Source organism: Anser anser, assembly GCF_964211835.1.
Source record: "Anser anser genome assembly, chromosome: 2".
In the NCBI taxonomy this organism is placed as follows: domain Eukaryota; kingdom Metazoa; phylum Chordata; class Aves; order Anseriformes; family Anatidae; genus Anser; species Anser anser.
The window spans coordinates 146,778,736-146,799,101 of record NC_139721.1 but is presented as its reverse complement, the minus strand read 5'-3'; the positions used below and the strand labels follow the sequence as shown (position 1 = coordinate 146,799,101).

The 20,366-nt window shown below is 42.4% G+C and overlaps 1 protein-coding gene across 11 annotated transcripts in view; it reads right to left on the bottom strand.

Annotated features, from left to right (window-relative positions):
* The window catches only part of SVIL (supervillin), a 137,458-nt gene that overhangs the window by 63,526 nt on the left and 53,566 nt on the right, over positions 1-20,366 (bottom strand). For 10 of the 11 annotated variants that reach the window (XM_083823226.1, XM_083823222.1, XM_083823223.1 and 7 more), the window contains one exon: positions 4,493-4,559. Coding sequence is in view for 5 of the 11 variants with exons in the window: in XM_083823225.1 (XP_083679351.1) it covers positions 4,493-4,559 (67 nt within the window). In the remaining 6 variants the exon portion in view is untranslated. Of the gene's footprint in view, positions 1-4,492; positions 4,560-7,549; positions 7,706-20,366 lie in introns of those variants that run through there. The other variant, XM_083823224.1, reaches the window with a different exon arrangement.

Here is a 20,366-nt window from a genome sequence, read left to right as displayed (position 1 = left end):
TCTGCCATTACGACTTCTAATCTATCCCAACCAGGCATAGAAAAAATATACTAGTCTTAAGACCTTTAGTAAATTATGTAGACAGGTATAAGATATAAAACCCCACAGTGATTCTAGGCTCTTCATTTTATCATGGAAGTGATGCACTATACAAGTTGCTGTCATTCTGACATGATAAATTACAGAGCTTTACTACTGGAAAATCCTTTCTTAGGACAGTTTTTAAATTTTTTGTTTTGAAACAGCTGAATACCCTTTCATCAAGGATATTTGGTAGAAAAGAAGAAATTGTCTTTTTTTTTTTTTTACTCATTATTCCAGATGAAAATTTCTCATTGAAAAGTCTTAAATATAATGACCAATAATATTTTACATTAACTCCAAGAAGTATTTGCTTCTTAATCATTTACAAATAATCTTCCCTTGTAAGAAGACATTGTGGAGAGAATTAAACTCTTGAAGTGTCTTTAAGGAAACTGGGCTGTGTCACATCCAGGCACCATGCCACCTGCTGCAAATTGTCTCCAATAACTGCACTTAAAGAAATTATTCCAGGTGCTGCCAAGAGAAGCAATGCTAGCCCCCACAGAAAAGCAATATCAAATAGAAGATTAATAGCGGCAATAAGCTGTCCAGTACAGAAGACTGTGCATCCATCCGGGGTGAAAACACTTTAATGGAACTTAAAAAATATATATCATGTAGTGGCCACAAGCAAATGGGTGCATGTGTCATCTGAGACTGGGCAGAGACTAAGACAATTAACTGCAAGTTTCCACGTGCCTAACCCCACACTGCAAGCACTCATGGCTTTTATCAGCCTCACAGTATGTTATTTTCTTACTGAGAACCCCAAGGTTGAGGTACGACCAGCTTCCATTTGAAACCAGTTTCTACTCCTTTTGGCTGAGGATGACTTTGAAAAATGTGAGTAAGACTGCACTACAGCCATAAATCAGAATCAAAATCTATGTTGTCAAAACATTTTTTTATTACTTAAGACTTGTCTCCAAGTGTTGAGGGACCCAACTTATAACTTTTGAATACCTGGGGTTTATTTGGCAGCATCTCCGGTTGCTTCTGTAATGCTTGTGACAACAGTGCAATACCTCAAGTTTCCATTAACACAGGACTTCTAACATTCACTCATGCAGCAAAATCCCTGTTTAAGTTAACTGTGCACTAATATCCACCACTGTGCCTGTGTCACACATGAATTTCCAAGGAAAAAAACATACAGAATCAGGACTGTTACTAGCCCATTGGTTGTAAAAAAGAATAACATTATTGGATTGCCTGTGGATCTTCAACAAAATTTCAAATATTGTAAACTAGTTTGGTTTCCCCTCACCCTTCATTCAAATTCTTCCAGGGACTCTGAAGATAGAGAGCTTTTAATCGTAGCCTAAAAATCTTTCACTGGGTTTACATGCATTTTTTCTCCTGCCAGTATAGTTGGTTACTTTACTTTTTTTTTTAACAGAAGTTTTCCACATCTACTCAGTTTCCTCAAGACAGGCTCTCCATTTGATTGATCGTTTTAAAAAATATTCTCTACTTATTCTCAATTTCAAGTCTTTTTTTTTTTTTAATATGGTGACCAGAATTGGAAAGTCTTGATTCCAGAGCTGGGTCTCACTAGTGTCTTGCAAAATCATGACTTCTAATGGAGAAAGCACTATTGTAGGACCAGCCAGACAAGTGCTGGGGTCTACAACATGTTAGCCTTTTTATAACTACACTGTACGGATTGCTCAATCCTGCATGAGAAACTAATATGCCAAGGCTTTGCTTTCATCAGTTGCAAGTGACAGAAAAATTTATCAGCCCCCAATGTACAACTGTGCACTTAGTATTATTACATTACATCCCTTTTCTATTACTCAAGGTCATCCAGTTCTTCCTGCATGTGAGCTCCCTCCTCCTTTGTACTGAGGGTGGCTTCCAACCTCTGCTCACTGGCAGATTTCGTTCAAGTTCTTTTAATAATTACAGACTTCTTAAGCTTAACCCTTGCTGGGCTACATGACATCACAGGTTACTTGCTTTTTGAAAGTCCCTTCAGTTTCCCTTATGCCCTCCTTTCTCCTTCCCCTCAGGACAGACTTTCAACAGTTATTCATTTATTTTAATGATTAGCTGTTTTCACATAGTGACCATTTTATCCACAGAATTTTTGCTTTTTCTCTTCAGAGGCATTTTTGCACACCCACTTGCTCACGCTGGCACAAGTGACATTGCTTGTTTTAAAAACTGACACATTAGAAAAAAATGTCTTCAACTGATGCATCAATTACATTGCTTTCACTTGCACAGAGAATTCAGGGACAGAGCACTGTTCTGAAGATGATACAGTCGATCCAAGCAATTGCCTATTTATAGATACATATATAAAATTAGTTCTAAAAATGAAAGTAGGTGTATTTAGGACATGTCACATATTCAAAAAGAACGTTCATTAGGAATCTAAATTGAGTCAAAATGATGTTGGAGTAATTCCAAGTAGTTTTAAAAGAAATAATTTCAGGAAATTATTCAAAAGGGTTTTTTAAATATATCCGCTCATAAGTAATTCCTCAGCAAGACTTCCCTTTTTCCCTCAAAGAGAGCTAGCTAGATATCTCCTTGTTTTATTAGTTTATTTGATAAAGGAACAGTTTCATCATCAATATAGTTGCTTGTACCAAGTCAGTCAGACTTACACTGCCAGGTATACTGTACCTTCAAACTCATCAACAGCTCTGTTTTACAAGTATCTCAACTGTATCTACTCAACTTCATTTTCCTTAATTTCTCACGTCATGTTACAAATGTAGGTGCAGATTCTGACCAGCAGCATCAGGAGCTTCTGCGCTCCACAGCTAGGCTATGAGCATTCTTTACAAAAATAATTTAAGGCATACTTGGGTTTCTCTAAATCAAAAAAACAAACAAACCAGGTTTTAGAAACATGAAAGAACGCCCTCTTCTTAAAGTCCCTGCTAAAACTGGCTACTGAAAGGGCAACTCCTCCTCCTTTGCTTGCCTGGACTATAGCCCATGAGTATGGTTCCTGAAATACAATCAACAGCATGAGGTCCCACAAGCTTGTTTCACATGGGATTTGCGTGTGGTTCGGCCTGAGGTTGCCAAGGAACTCATACTCCTCAATTTTCAGGAATTCATATGATTCCTGTTAAAACACAGACAACAGCATTTCACAACTTCAATAGTTTTTCTTTAAAAACAATATATAATTTGGCATCAGTAGATTATCTACTAGTTAACTGCTCCTGCAGGTTCCCAAGTGCAGGCTCCTTCCATACATCTGGGATTCCAGTCTGAAAACTCCATCTGCTGCAGTAGCAGCATACAGTTTCTAAATAGCTGTCCCACTAACCTAGTTACATGCCCAGAAGCAAGCAAGAGTTTGATCCAAATGCCACTAGTAACGCCGCTCTGCCATCTGGGTTAAAGCTATGGGATATAGTGAGATTTTGTGATTGAAAGACATGCATGACAATCCACTTGTGCACCTGCCAGATAGGTGCTTGGCATGCATTGTTCTTCTCTTGCTCTACCTCCAGAATTTCCTTCTCTAGATTCTTAAATAACAGATCTGCTCCATGGTTGCATCCTTCTCCCCTGGTCTTATTTTGACTTTCCCCTACCTGCCTTTTGTAAGATGATGTGTCTCCTACACCTGTTCCCTATCTTTCTCTCCAGTGCCTAAGAGACACAGCACGGCAGAGAATCAGAAACGCTGAGGAAGAAAGTGTGTGCTGATGGGGAGTCCCACCGTGAGGATGCTTGCGAATGTGAGTCTGGGTGAGCCAGCAAACGGCTGGTTTCTAGGACAAGGGGCAGTTCCCAGCTCCCTGACCTCCCCTCTGCCCTGCAGTGCATGAGTCCAGCAAGCATCAAGGTGGAAACCAGAGAACAATCGGAGTAAGGATGGGAAAAGAGAGGGAACACGACCTGTCACCTTGCTTAACTGTGAACTGTGTCACCTTACCCAGCCTCGTGGAACCATGCCCTGAGCCTGCAGGCATGAGGCAGCACTGCCCTGCATGGAAGCGGACACATCACCCCCCCCCATTCATCTCCGTGAGGTCCCCTCCCATGTGCTGACAAAGCTGTCTGCACAGCTGGAGAAGTAATTCCCCCCACCTCGACCACCTTATTTGTTAGGCAGATCGGTTTTCCAAGCTGGTTCACTAAATGTCTGTACTGTGTCCGTGCCTTTTAAGAAAAGAGGGGCACTGCAGTGGCAGGAGGCTGAGTGCAGAGCAGGACTCTTCCCTTGGCAGTACCTGTTGTAAATTTTCACACGATTATTTAGAAGGCAGCTGGTGTTTTCAATAACTGTTCAGAGCATCCACCAAAGCTTGGTCTTATGAGAGGACCAAGAATCATCTTTCCTGACAAACGAGTAAGTATAGATTCAAGCAATGACTGCAAGATACAGTTATGCAAGTGGTCATCTTCACTAGGAAGACAAACTTGACCTTACCTTAACGCTCTCTTCCTTTGGAGCAATCGTGAAGGTTTAAATCTAACCGAGTTTCCTTTGCTAAAATCTGTGAAAGAAAAAAAAACAACATAGTGGAGATGCTTTAATAAATGGGGAACTTTTAGGAAACTAGCCTCTAATTTCCAATAACAGTCTTTTTCCCCTGGCAAAGGCTGTACAAAGGCCTTGCCTCTAGTCAAAGGAGCATAGGCTGGCATGCCCAAGGTGGGGGTAAGCCAAACCTTTGCAAAAATAAGTACAGGCAGTAAAACATACGGCAGTTCCATAAAGCGGTGAAGCTTCTGCTGTCCTAATCCTAGTATTCAGTGAAGCACTGCAGCCTGAGGCTATCATTTAAACCGCTTGACTCAGTTTCCCTGCTTATAAAATGGACAGTAAATACGTTTATAAAGCACTCTGATAATGAAAAATGCAGCAAGCAGCAAGAGCCTTTTTGGCTGCAGCCTAGCAGTACTATCAAAATTGCATATTCACTGCAGAAATCAGAGATGCCCAGCTGAAGATTTGTTGCAACATTATCACACCATCCATGACAAAAATATTTCTGAAGGTTGTCCACTGTTTGCAAGCTCCCATTTATTTATTTTTTCTGAATAACCTTAGGACTTGTTTGTTATCAGAGTGGAACACATTACATATTATGCTGAGAGCAGAATCACATGAGATACAACCTGAAATTCAAGAAGGATGCAGTGTATCACAAAACCACCAGTTCCCAAACCTTGCCTGTTGCTTGCTTTGATTCAGAAATCTCCCATCTCCCTCCCCAGATTTGACTTCTACAATTTTTCAGTCAAGGGCATCATCATAGGGTCTATAAATGATGACCAGCAGCAAGGGGGACCAGTGCTCCAAGTACCAGGCGCCTCCATTCAGCAACGCTGATGCTATTAAGAGACCTTACACAACTGCTAGGCAGGAAGCAGGGCAGCCTGGTCTGTAACTGCTGCTGAAAAACACATGAAGCTACTAAAAATGTACTCCCAATGGGAAAATGGCTTTGGGTCTCCATCTGCATTAAGTCAGCTACTCTAAGACCCAAAATTAATAAACAACTGTTCGCTGACATAGTGATCACCTTATTTTTCAGTCAAAAACTTCTAAACAATTCAAAAGCAGCAACATTCCTTTTACTCTAATGCAGAATTCAGATTTAACTATTTAAAGGAAGAGTTAACTGGGCAACAACATTTTGTAATATAGTCTTGTGTTATTAAAAAAAATTAAATTTACTTTGCAAGCAAAAAGCATTTTAAAATCTAGGTAGGATGTTTATTATTTTTGCAAAAAAGGTTTTATGAAGCTTATTATAGCAAACAACATGAGCCTTAATTTAAAAAATGTATCTTTTCTCTATGCCTTTCAAAACTTTACTCCCTCCTTTGCTCTTCCACTTCTTTCCCCCTGCCACCTCACCAGGTACACAGATTAAAAAAGAAAAGGAAAAAGAAAAAAGATAATTTTAACAGCTTTTATAAAGCTCTTTATAAGAGACTAAAATATGCAAAAGGGCATTTTTTAGGCATTTGCTACAAGTCACTGAAAAATTTCAAGCGATTTTGCTAATAGCTTTCTTCAGCTTTAATAAGCAACTTTTTCCTGTTTTTGTTAACAGTTTCTCTTTCCAAGTAAATGGCGAATAAAACACACAGATTACACAGAAACATCTTGTCAGACTAAAACAGAGTATTTTAAGAAAAACAGTATGAATGGTATATAAATCACTGTGTTTTACACTAGAGCAGTAAAAAGCAAAGAGTACTCCATACTGTAAGTATCTCTAAAAATGCCAGCTTTACATTACTGTAGGAACAGTATGCAATAATTTAAAAAGCCCAGCTCAATATCAGTTTAGCTAATCAGAACCAGGCAAATTTTAAATTTATAGCCATTCTAACGGGATAACCACCCATCGTATAGTTTTTGGCACTGGAACAGCTGTCCACCATGAAAACCACAAGTAGACCACAGAGAAATTCTCCCTACCCTGGCCAAAAATAAAGAGGGGATGCGAGAGGGGAAGAAAGTAGCTTTCATTGCTCCAGGGGAAGAAGGGAGGGAGAAGGGCTGCTAAGACGGGGCAGACAAGCTGCTCTGACTTTTGCTACCCATTAAACACATTTTGCAATATTCATACACACCACATTTATAATGCCTCCAAAACCTATTAAAACTCTGTCGTATTTCATAGAGCAAGCTGCTCTCTTCCCACACACAAATAAACAGAAAATCCGACCAGAGAACTGTGTTCCACTACACAGTTTTGATATTTTATGCATTTCCTCCTGTTCTAATTAAACCCCATGTGGGAGGATTAAAGCCCAATAAAATTTACTCACTATAATATGGAAGCGTTAAAATCAAATACAAACACAGGAGAAAAAGTAAAACAATTCTACTTCAAAAGAAAATAAATAAGCCCACAAAAGGAACATCAGTTTAACAGTCTCATTTCAATGGTTAATTTAAAAAACCCTCATAGTACCTCAGACACAGAAGGAAAATGATTGCAACAGCATTTTGTCCTCTCTTTCACTGAAGAAATATAAACGTACACGTAACCCCATTAAAATAATTTTAAATACTTGTATTTAAGAGTATATTTACTAAATCAAACTTGCTCATAAGTTTAACCATTTGGTTGGTCTAGCCCCCCCCACTCCCTCCCAGGTACAAACTATCAGATAAAACCACTGTCTATATCCAGATTAATACATAGGAAATTAAAAATGCTGAATTTAAATATATACATATATATATCAGATACAACCTTCCACTGTTATTTAGTATATTTAAAGGCCCTAAATCGGTAGCAAGCTAAGCTAATTAGAAGATCCATCTAATCGGATCTTTCAAAAGTGTCCTTTAGGAAATAATGAAATAGCCTCGGTGACTAACTGAATACTGATCAGTAAAGTAGCTAATGTAGCTGTAGGAGATCCAGCCAAACAATATTTACACATACAAGCACACAAGAGAGATTAAAAGCACGCAAATGAACTACATTTTCTCCTATCTACTTTGAACTCTTCTTACCTTGCTCTTCAGAGTATTTAACATTTCCCAAATAGCTGGAGATCCAAGGATTTCTGAACATGGTTGCACAAACAAAGGATTCAGCAAAGAGAAACTACAATAGCAGCTAATTCTCCACCAGCCACAGCCCTTGGGCCTGTCTTAGCAATATCGTGTAGAGATTTTTCATAGCACAGGACTGGAGCTGTCAGGCTATCGCGTCCCAGGGAGTACAGTAAATGCATAGCAATAGGCTGCAAGCTGGAGCAGCTCAAGCCAGTAATCAGATTACAAACAGAAATTAGGCACATGAATGCTAAAACAGATTGGGCAACGGTGATTGGAAGATTTATAATATTACCACTTCAAAGATCCAGCCAAATCACACATTATATTCCTGCAAAATGAATGCAGAACCCCTAAATCCTCATATTTAAAAAAAAAAAAAAATCCTCCAAAAAGAAGAATAATTTCTTCCTATCTCTGACCAGGATAAACTGCAATGCTTGCTGAAGAAAAACAGTATCCAGGCTGCCAAAAAATGGACTCTGTTAATCATATCATTATGCTAAACGTTTGCCCAACTATTAGTTGGAACGTTTAAAATAGACAAGATTTATGGATAACATATGAGCAAAATTACTGGTGGGGGTGGGAACTTAAGAACAGACACCGCAACTCAAAATATTTTAATTTGAGACAGAAGGTGTAAAATTGCACAAATACTGTCTGTCTAGCTACCATTTTTTTTTATTAAACGGAGTCGATGGATTTTGGATCCAAGCGAGGAGTCAGATTCCTTTTGGAAAGTCTGGAAGCGGTTGCTCAAAATGGTGCAATAACCCTGGCTCGATCTTCCCCACCAAACTACCTGATCACCCACAAAGCACGTTAAATACCTAACTGCAACAGATCCGCACGCTGAACCCCAGCCAGCCAACCAAAGGCAGTGACTGCCTGCTAGCTTCCCTGCCCCAAACACACTTCTTCCCTTCAGAAGGATTTCAGCCAGCATCAGTGGAAAACTCAATGCAAAGCTGGGGGTGTTAGGACAGTGACGAGATGGTCTACAAACACAGGACTGAAGTTCTTGACTTTGCTTACCCATTTTTATGATATTTGGTATAACAGGACCCCAATCCATGCTTGGAACAGACAAAATATAAGCAATAATGCTGTGAAAGAGACTGGTGAACCACAAGTGAAAACCATAATCTCTCAGAAAACTACTGATTTTTTGTTGGCTCACCATGAAGTTGTATTTAGCCTGTCTAGGCCATCAAAACTACAGCTTTTTGCGCAAACAAGTTTTTGCAATGGATGTAAGAATATGCACTCCGTATTGTCTAATGTCACTGCTATTTTTATTTATTTTTAAATGTGAATAATCTTAGCGTGGCCTTAACAGAAGCACAAATATTGGCTGTGAGCCTTTCAACCACACAGAACTTCTTAAAGCAAGGGTAGCCCAAGACTTGGGATCTGTCACTGAAGCTCCCAGTTCCCCAGGTAGTAACTCTGATCAAAAGTATCTGAAACTACACGCTGCGTGTTGTCCTTTGCCTGTAACCTTACTGGCTCTTGCATCTAATTCTAACCACTTCACCACACTATCGCACAGGACAAGGGGCCCAAACACTTTTATGCCCTCTGCACCAGCTGTACTCAGGCCTGGAAAATATAAAAGCAGGAACAAAACATGTCATTTGTCGACACTTGTCCAAATTTGCCACTAACCTGAAAATCCACTTTATAGTCTAGACCTAAATGCTGACATGCTTAAAACACACAAACGAGACAGCGAGTGCAGAGATAACAAAGAACCTGCAGGTAACACCTACTCTGGACACTGTGGACCAGTATCTTTGCAGGTGAACCAATAAAAGATATGCCCAGGTCCAAAAAGGTCCCTTCTTTCTCAACCCTGCTCATATGAATACTTCTTGCTTGATCTGGTGAGTGGATGCATTACTACCTGTAGCATTTTTAAGCACCTGTAACTCATTTGGTACACAGTAAGGGAACTGGTTTTCATAAAGCACAGATGAATAACACTCATTTGATAAATCTCATGGCTGCGATCTTCAGAAGGGTTGGAGAAGAGCTTAGACCTGACAGCTGAGCTGGTGCGATAGCTCACGGCTGCCCAGACAGAAAGCCCTACCTGCAGGACCTCTGCTAGGCCTTCACCTGTCTGGTGAAGGAGGTACAGAAGGTAAATCACACAGAGCTGTGGAAAGACAGAAAAGCTCCTGATACTGTGCACAACCTGTGACCCCAGAGTTACTTCTGCTTCACCTCAGGACAAAGTGTATGTGCCAATACTGCTTCCAACATTAAGTCTTAAAGTCATGAGGGTCAAAGGGGTCTGCTGTTGCAGGAGAGGTCTCTGTACTGACCCTTAACCAGCTTTGGGAGGGGAGAAGATACCTTGGTAAGAACAGTAAGTCAGCAATGTCAAACAATGGTATAAAGAAAGGAAGCCTTGGATTCAGTTTTTTTGCTGCTTGTTTGGAAACAGCGGGTTTGAGAGAAAGTCTTTTCCAGAAGAGCAGAAATCCATCTCCAAGCACTTGATGAAGGAAGGACGAAGAGTATTTTCTCCTTTAAAGCGATCCAGTCTGCAGGACCCAGAAGGATGCTGAGCCAAACGACGTTATCAAGGCTGAGTTACAAATCAGTAGTAATGTTCTTGTCCTCCCTGCCATCATTAATTCTTGAGCATTTGTGGCCTCCAACATAAGCAAACAAAAAAGAGAACAACAGTTCGGCTGTTGGAAAGGGGGGCAAACCCAGCTGGAAGCTAAGTTTGCAGTCATCTGGGCAAAGAGCTAGAGGTTAAGCATGCATACATTTCCAATCTGAGACCGCTCACGAAAGACCAGCTGGCAGCTAAATGTTGTTCCGAAGCTTCCCACAGGAAGAGAAGGAAAATATCTTCCTTTTGTCTGGCAAAACTAATCATTGTAATCAAAGCTGGAGTTTAAACGGCTTGCAAAGCTGTTCCCAACTTACAGGGCTGCCAACCCCAAAGCACTGAGGAGTTATGAATCAGGTCCCACTAAGATCAAGTCTTTTTTCTTTCTAAATTTTGATCACTTAGGAATTTATATTTAGATATGTTCCTGTGTGATAAGGAGAACCAGATACTTTGTTATGACTTGCAGTTATCATAAAAACAAAAATCAAAGAAGCCCATGACAGCTGTTTGAAGGAAGTCTAAAAATAAAAAAGTAAAAAAAAAAATCAAGAACACTGAGGGGGGAAAAAACACTACAGTGATTGCAAAGAAACTTTCAGCAAATGTGCTAGTTAGGTAAACAGGACTCTGAGCAGCATGGAAAACTGAGATGATCTATATAAACAAGATGATGAAATAATATTTGCATCCACACTTCATGCGTAGAGGTCTAAAGGAGCTCATGAATTTTATTCCACTGCTCTGCTCTGCTCCTGGACAAGGAGAGAGTGCACTTGGAATAGCAATACCCTGAGAGCTGTGTTGAGATCTGAGATGCTGTGGAAGATCTCAGGAATGAGGGTTAAAAAAGAGGGCTAGACCAGCCCACTCTTTTCCATCACTCCACCTGACCTTTCCCAGACTCCAGGCCACACACCCACCCCGAGCATACCCTGCCACTTTTTAGCATGCAGACTTGGGTTTCCAAAGGTAAGTGAGGAGGTACTGGAAGAGCCTCTCCTATTTCCTCTTTCCCCCACCTTCCGGCAACTTCTGCCAAGGCAGAAGTAATTACAAGAAGTAATTTAACCCAAAGTTAAAATACATGTCAAAAGTCTAACAGAAGATTTCTTAAGTAGCATAATCACTTAACAGCAAGTTATTGTCTCAAGACATGTGCAAGCATCATTGGCATCCTTGCTTGCAAATACAGGACGTATCTGGGATTAGCAACGCCAGTCAATTTTGTCCTCTCTACCCAAAGCCCACGTACACAGGCAAGCAATATTCTCATTTCCTAAAGGGAGGCCATTTGTACAGATTTTTAAACCAAGATAAAGTTTCCTGACATGTTACCATCCCTCCAACAGGAATCAAGTTTAATCCTTTTCACTTTGCTTTTTCTCATTTTCACTGTGCAAAAGTTTTTGAAAAATGATTCTGTCAAGATGATGCCTGCTGCTTGACTACTGATTATGTTTTGGACAAGTCTGCAGGTAAACTTCAGCATTGTAGCACCTGCGTGACAATTTAAAACAGGTCACATGCACAGAGCAAAAAAGCTGATTAGTTAGAGTCATAAAGAGGACTAAATTTTTTGAGTATAACGTGACAGATGTGTTTAAAAAGAATATGGATTTTTTTGGTACTGAGCATTTACTTTTGTACTGGGAAATGGGAGAACAACAGGTATTTTCTATACAAACTAAAAAAAAACACAAACCTTTCAGTCTCTGATTACTATTTCAGGTTTAACAAAATCTCACTCAAACCATTAATTTTAGCAGTGAATTGCTCCTAAAGGGAGATGTTAGTACCTCGTAACACATTTTCAGAATAAGAAACATGAAGGTAATTTCCCCTGATATTCCCACATCTTGTATCACTGTTCATGGAACCGTACGTCAAGACTAGCAAATTTAAAGATCTTCAAGGTCTTCCTGTCTAACAGTAGGATAAGCCTACACTAGCTCCTTAAATGAAGTTGAAAGGCCACACGCTGCTTACACTTCTGTAATCAGGTAGACCAGTGAGGCACACAGCTTATCCAAATTGAGTCAGACCTGTCTGTGCGCCTGAAACTGTAAAAGAACCCTTGAGATGTGTACCATGCCAGGGGCAGGGACGGACTTAGCAAATGGCTGGAAATGAGGGATAAGGCAGGATCTTCTGTCCCAGCAGTATGGACAATTTATGTGACAAAGCAGCCCAAGGACTTTGAGGAAGAAGCGTTTTTACCTAGCCAAATAATGACTGAGAGCATTTCACATCATGGCCCACTGTAAAGGAGCTGCGGTTCAGATTGTGGAGGCATGGGGTCAGCTTCAGTGAGCACTCTGCAATGAAGTCTTGCCACAAGCAGCAGCTTCTTATTTACTAACGTGGTGGAAGCTGTTGTAATGACCAAGGGTGCAAGCTTCTGTTGGGAGAGACTGCCTGCAGGACTCCTGTCCTCCTAACAAGTCATCAGGGTTTTAGTACAGGTTTCCCCATCTTCTGACACTTCCAGTCTCTTCAGTCTCCTGAAAACCTTCCAGCAGAGTGCAACCCTCCTAGCACAAGGCTGTCTCCTTCCCTGCAGTGGCGAGTGTCCCTGGGCAGTTCAGTAACACTAAAAGCACAGCTACGCTATGGAGCTTCCTCCCGGCTGCTCTTGAACTGCATCTCTGCTCGCAAGTAAAAGCCCAATAAGGGAGCAGAGAGCAGTGCATACCACAAGAAAGAATTTATAACAAAGCTCTTTGGCTGTTCTCAATAGTCATCTAAGGAAAGCGTCAATTTTGTTTACCACAATGATGTGACATTTCACAGGCCACTTAACACTCCTGCATATTTACCTTGAAATATAACCATCATTTTTAAGCCTCAGGCAGACAGCAACCTTGCAGACACCAAACCTATGACCCCAGCTCCCATCCTGCTTATAGCATGTTGCAATACTTTCTCAGAAAATTAAATATTCAATAAAGAAAAAAAAAAGAGCATAAAATGTGCTTTGCTCTAGTGCTGACGGTCAAGGTGGGCTAGCTTCGCTACAAGCTCTGTCACTGGAAATAATGTCACAGTGAGTAAGCACACATACAAGGCTTGATTTGCATCCAGCACAGCTAAGCAAAAAATGATGAGGAAAGAAAACCTGGTTAGCAGTGATGCTGCAGTTCTGGAGCAACTTGTCTAGGGAGCAGGTTTAAATTCGTAGCAGCTAGGACCTTTTCTCTTTATTTCTTTATTGTCCTCACATGCTCTCAAGCCCCCTACAAAAACCACAAGTGTGTGCAGTGCTCGGCAGGGCACCGATCACTAATAGCGAGGTAATCACCAGTCGGATCTGAGGAGCTTTACCAGAGCTGCACAGGAAGCCCGTGCAGCACCTGGCTGTACTGTACTTGACAAGGTCTGGGGGGATTTCACTAAGGGCATAACACACAGCCTTTTTTTTTTTTTTAAAGCCTTCTTCCACATAAAAGTCAGTTTTTATGAGGTGGGTATGATGAAACCTAGTCAAGCCCTGGTCTGTGTGCAGGCAACGGGTGCCAATATTCCCCTTCTCCAGGGAACAGGACCGTTCCTTTAGCCAATAAAATACAGTCTTCCAATAAAGGGCATAAAATTGCACGAGAAGAGTGGAGAAACAGTCCTGAAGTCACACAAAAAAACCTTATTCCTCTTTGTTCAGGTGTCTCTCTAAAAGCACACAGCACAATAAAGAACGAAAACAGACTTCTTAGAAAGGGCACTGCAAAGCGCTCGGTATACGGAATAACAACGTGAATCTCAGGGTTACAGCCAAGCCTGTGAAAAAAAACACTTCAGGAAAGCGAGCTACAGCTATGAACGTTTAACACAGCAGGGTTTTTTAAGCCGCCTCTCGCACGATTCCCGGTATCTGCCACACGCAGCTCGGCCTCCTCCGGGCGCGGCGGTACTGGGTCGCATCTCCCGGGGTCTGGGCTGGATCGGATCGGGGCTGCGCGCTCCTCGCCGCCATCCAGCACGTTCTGTCCCCAGACACCACCACCGCAGCTTGCCTAATAAGGCCACACGCGAGTTGAGTGGCTGCCTTGTAGGTCACCCCGCGTTCACTCGCCGCCCCAGCCCTCCTCCGCCACCCTTGGGTGCCCAGGGCGAGGGCCGCACCTCAGCGCGGGGTGGGAGAGGAGGCCATAGCCGGCGGCGGGGGGGAGGCAGCACGGGCGGCACAAAGCCGCTGGCAGCTCGCCATGCGGCCCGTTTGAGGATCGCTGGGCCGGAGAAATAATGGGGTTTCTCGTTACGTGAACTGCTCGGAAGTAGGCCAGCAGCGTGGGTATAAACAGCCACCTTCACGGCTCCTGACAGCAGACAGGTACTTGTCGAGCACGAGAAGCAAATGAACTAGATGAAAGGAAGGAGCAGACAGGCGTTTGAACAGTGCTATTTAATTATTTAGCACTGTTGATCAGTTACAGTGAGATTTGCTGCAATTCAGACAGATGGCTTCAAAAGTAACGATCTACTCTCCCCAAAATAACTACCTGGCAAAAAATCTGCTCCTGCTGCTTGCTGCCTCGCTTGTAATTCTGACTAGCTTTTCCTTCGCACCTCTCCCAGGGTAATTTCATAGAATGGCTCGGGTCAGAAGGGACGTTAGAGATCATCTTGTTAACCATCATTAAGCATCACTTAATGCTAGATTTGGACACCATCCTATCCTCTTTCACAGCGCAGGGTCTGCAAGGAAAGCAAAGAGCCTGCTCCGAGGCTGGAGCCAGCAGGCAGAGCGCGGTCACCTCCGCCGTGCTGCTGCCAGCCCCCTCCGGGGCGCCCAGAGCTGCACGTCAGAGCAGACAGTGTACTTCAGGCCAGACAGGGCACTTCAGTCCCTGTCTGGCACTGTACAGTAAAATATCAAGGCAATTCAACTGCTGCTTGTACCTTGTTATTTCTAAAATCAGCATCCAATCTTCTAAGTGCTTTGCGGCCTTGAATGAAACAGCCCCGCTGAGTGCACTGCCCGAGGGCTGCAGGGGCTGGCTGTCCCCTTTCAGCAGAGGGCACAAAGTCTCCAGAGGACATGGGAGGCACCGATGCAACGGGATGCTGCCCGTTGTTCTGGAAACTTTTAGTCCTCAAAATTTGGAAACTCAGTACAACAGCTTTGAAGTACTGAAGAAGCACCGCCCTGTAAGGGTTTAATACCTGCCTAGGACAGCTAGTGGTAATGATGAACTTACCAAATGTTTCTCACAGCTAGAAAGATCTCCAACACACAGTGATTAAATGAAGCCATGATTATCACTCCACCAAAAGAAACCGAACTGCCACAGGTATGCCCTATTCCTGCAATGAACCCTAGGCTCATAATATTCAGAGGCAAAGTGACAGCATATATGGCCAGCTCTGTAGATACTCTGTAGATACTGCACGGTGAACAATACAGCTGCAAATCACGCTGGCAGTTTGTAAGCTTAGCCATTAGCATCTCAGGTTGAAGCTGTGCCCAGATGCACTCACAGATCCTGGCTCAGAACTGCTGATTTTCTGCTAAAAGTGCTTTCTCACCCAATAAGCTTCAATAATACAAAGAAATGGGACACATTCAAAAAAGGGTCAGAAATGATTACACACAAGTAGTCCTAAAATAAGCTAACTCGCTTTGTGTCCAATTTGCTTAGATCAGCAGCACAGTATGTTCTCATTACTATTTAATATTTATAACGAAAGCTGTATAAAACTAAATAACACAATAGAAATGAGATGGATTGGTGCATGCATGCATTAGACAGATCTGTCAGCAAAGTCTTATGAAGAAGAATAGCACCATGGACTATGCAAGTCAGTCACACTGCACAGACATCCAGGCTGGGCTGAGAGAAAACCTACCAGGCTTGCACTACTTTATAAAGGAAATGCATTTCAAAACATCAACATTTTTCTAGTCTCTCAGAATACACACTGACAAACCCAAAGTACCAGGGGGAAATCTGTCTTTCTTTTTGGTTAAAAAGGAGAATAAAGTCAGACACATCCAAAAAGCTACTCACAGGTAATTATTTGGCATCTGTTAATTTAGGGCCGTTCGTGCAACTGCACACTAGATGCTATTATACTTTTGCAGTTCTAATTTCAAATGGAGGTAAAGTAACAGTTGACATTTTTCCATTCTAACACTCCCATTTTCCCATCTCAGCTCACAGACATTAAGAATTTATTTATCTAAACTGTCCTGTTTTGGGGACAGTTCAGAAATACCGCAGTATTTTCTCCACAGTTATTAAGAAAAAAGATGAAGAAAAAAAACCAAGAATTAACATTTTTGTATCTATATACGAAATATCTTAACTGCAAAAGGATACTTGGTTGGTACAGAAGTCACCCTCACTAGGAAGCATGGTATTCTCACTGTTCACAACAAAGCAGAGCTGTTTGTCAGCTATACCTGATCAGTGCAGATCTAGGGAGTAAAGATCTTGTTGAATTCTTCAAGAAGAGGGTTGGAAGGTACTTTCAGCAAAATCTATGCACATCAAAGGTGACTCTTAAGGAACAGGCTAATGGCTCACACAAGTCCTCTGCTTTAAATCAAGGCTGAAGAGTTTGTTTTTTTCACACACTCCCCCGAGCAGGCCACTTCCTCCAGTGACCTTACAACAGCCGACTCCCACCTCAGACCTCAGTCATATGAGAGGAAATACATCTACCACAATCAACAGTTACATGCTGCAGGCACACATTTGGTCAGACGAGGGATGGGGTTTCAGTGAGATAATGGGGGAGGTTCTTCCCCCTGGTTTAAAGACAGTCCCTTCAAGCTGGAAAGCAAAGTAGCGGTGCTACTTTGGTCAACTGAAATGTAGCAAGCAGAGAAAACAGAGATCCTACAAATCTCTGAGTGGATGCAGATGTATAGGAAGCTGAGAGGTTCATTATGCTCTCTCCCAAATGCCCCCCTGAGAATGTAGAGGGTACAGCCACCAAGGCTGGTGCAACCTGGATGCCTGCGTGCTGGCAGAAAGGGGAGTGCTCTGCCACGCTGCAGCTCGTCCCACGTGGGAGCACTCGCCCCAGATTTCACCCGTCTTGGTCTTCCCAGGACGAAAATTGCCTTTCCCAGCTCCACTCCTTTTCCTCTCCTAGTTCTCATCATTGCCAATCCTTCTCTTCTGGTTCTATTCCTGCTGCCCTCTGCATACCTCCACCTTCCTCCTGCACCCCATCCTCGGGGTAATCCCACCACACTTGCGTTCTTCAGTGCTTCCCAACCTATTTCCACTTCTCCCCTGCCTCTTCTCCAGGTCCCACTGCAGACTCTCCCATCACACCCAGTCCCACTCTCGTGGCTCCCTTCACCCACTCCACCCCTGCCCCAAACCAGGCCGCCTTCTTGAGCAGGGTTTTGTTTTCCTTCTCCAGAAGGTTTCAGCACAAGACTGTCCAGTCCAGTAGTCTTGCTGCTTGATATTTACCCTTCCTTCATTAGGAGAGATCTGCACATTGTGAGAGCTGTACCAACCCAGAGCGCACAAAGCTCAACTTCAGCAGCACGCCACAGAGCACACCACCAACTAGAGGGCCATGATGTGAGCATGCTGATGGTGGTCTTGGACACTTTTCTTCTGCAGGTGAATTCCCTTCATCAGTCAACTTGTTTGTCCCATGAATAGCAGCGAAGGAACACTGTGCTGTTTGAAGAGAAGCACTGAGTGTGTGTAATGGAAAAAAGAGACATCCCTTAGAAGAAAGGCAAGACGGACAGCTTAAACAAATTAGATTTGGAAAGAATGAAGGACTCCATGGATGTCTTGATGGTCAGCAGGTAATACAGTCACAACTAGTTACAGGAAGGATTCCACATTGCTGGGTGCTGGACTAGGCCTTTGCAAGGCAGGCTGTGCCACCCAAGTTCTGAAAATATACCTACAGCAGCATTTGTCTTGAAGCGAGGAAAAACACCGCTGAGGAATAGCACATTACCACCTAAATCACAGACAGGCACAGTACAGAGCTTCTTAGCCAGCAGGCACAGTGGTACGTAGCCCTGTGCCAGGTGATGCTACAAAACCCTCCGTCACGTCTGGATGCAGTCTGCTGCTGAGCGAGATATTCAAGGCTTGGCCAAGGCAGCAAAAACACGCTTAGCTGCAGCAGGACAGAGCTCAGCGTGGGCTGCAGAACCCAGCAGGGAAATGGGGCCCACGCTGCAGCAAGACTTCTCCTCCCACCCACGCCGCCTTCTCCAAATCCAGGTCCTTGCAGTTCTGCAGAGCGACGAGAGGTGGAGAATTTGGGGGTACATGGACCTTGAGAAGCCTTGCTGTTAAAACACCTCATCATCCTTCACAGGCATCACAGCAACCGCTAAGGCTGTACCCTCAGCTCCTGATCCAAGCACCAAAGTGAGATTTTATACGAGCTTCAGCACTTTAACAGCATGTGTGGGGCAGTTGCACAAGAAATTCACTGAAACACATCTAGTTTATTGTTAGAACAATGCCCCGCTCACAGAATCTGCGGAAGGCAATCTTACGGCACAAGAATAGCCCTCCTTCCTGCAGCAGGGAGCCTCCGGGAGCCATTTGGGAACTTTATTTCAGCACACCAGCAGTACTGGCACATTTGCTATTAAATTGATATATCAGCACTCCATGCAAAGCATTTTGAAGTCCAAGCAAGATGCTTGTTTTCCTCACTGCCTTTCTACACCTGGCCTGATCTATATATGTGCTATATGTGCTGATGAAAAAACTGAGTAAAAGAAAGCAGTAGAAAATCTAGGTAATCATCAGTTTCTCCAAATAAATGATTTAACAATTTGTATCACACTTCGGCATAAACATATCTTGCTTTGACTTCAAAATCAAGTTCTCAAACAGTCAAGTAAACAGAAAAGAGCTCAGTCAAGGCTACAATTCAAGACATTTAGACTATCTTGTAAGTGTATTGCCTGCCAATGGCTTTAAGTCAAACTACAGTAGTAGTTTAAACTCCCATGGAAAGTATGCCTGCATTAAAACCCAGTACAAGAAACTTAAACATCCTGACAGCATGTGGCCATGCATGAGGTCACTATGAAAAGCTGCAGCATTTTCTTCAGGTCTTTATTTTTGTTTCCTGGGAAGTCTGAAACCATAATCAGCAGCTTATACCCGAAGTCTGTATTTCAGACAGCACAGACTGGAGCAAGTCCAGGAGTTGCATTAGCTCACAATATGCAGTAAAATAACAAAACCCTATCCAAGAAGATCTGGAGCACCAGAATGCTATTTAATAAAGGCTGACCAAAACTAGACGACCGCTCCTAGAGAGGACACTATATAGGGATTTCACTTGGAAAGCAGTTTCATTTTTATAGTCAAATTCACACTTCTCTCCCTCAAGGGAGGAAAAAAACATTCTATTAAAGACTTTGGCATATGTAAGTTCTCAGCTAGTTGATTTTTTGAGCTTTTTTGATTGCCAAGATTATCTTTATTTCTTGCAAGTCATTATGAGGAACAGTATGAGAGTGTCCACAGTTTCTGATATTTCAAGGGTCTGAGGGTATGTAAAAACCATCCACACAGAAACTGTTTTCTACAGAGGGCCCACAGAAAAAAAAAAAGATAGAGTTATGTTGTGTTTTTGTTTGTTTATTTCTTCTTTTCCACTTCTTAGATTTGTTTCAGCTACAGACTAAGAAAATTTTCTGTTAGAATAAACACAAAGCCTTTGATGGAAAGGGTCTTATTTACCCATACAATCTTCCCATTCTGTAATCAGGAAGCAAAGAGAAACAGGAGGCAGGCAGCTTGGTAAGGAAACTTGAAAAATGACTTCCAAACATAGAAAGGCAGGGAAAAGAATCGAGGAGACTAAACGATGCCAAGGTGAATCAGCAGCAGGAATGCCAGAAATCTGCATCAGTGTACACCACTGCCTGCTTTATTTAAAAAGTCAAGCAGTTGTTTCTTTGTGTTAGTGATAAATTGGTAGTCGAGGTACTTTTCTTCCTAAAGGGTGAAAGCATGGCACTGAGGGCATTTCACATTCACTACTTTGTGGCAAGTACCTTAAAAGGAACATCCAGTAACTTGAGTTGTTAAATAACGTGACAAATTTACTGCCGCCACCTCAAAATAAAGCTTACATTTTACTTCTGTTGCCTTACCTGAAGGCTTAACTTCTCCTGTTCTGAGACAC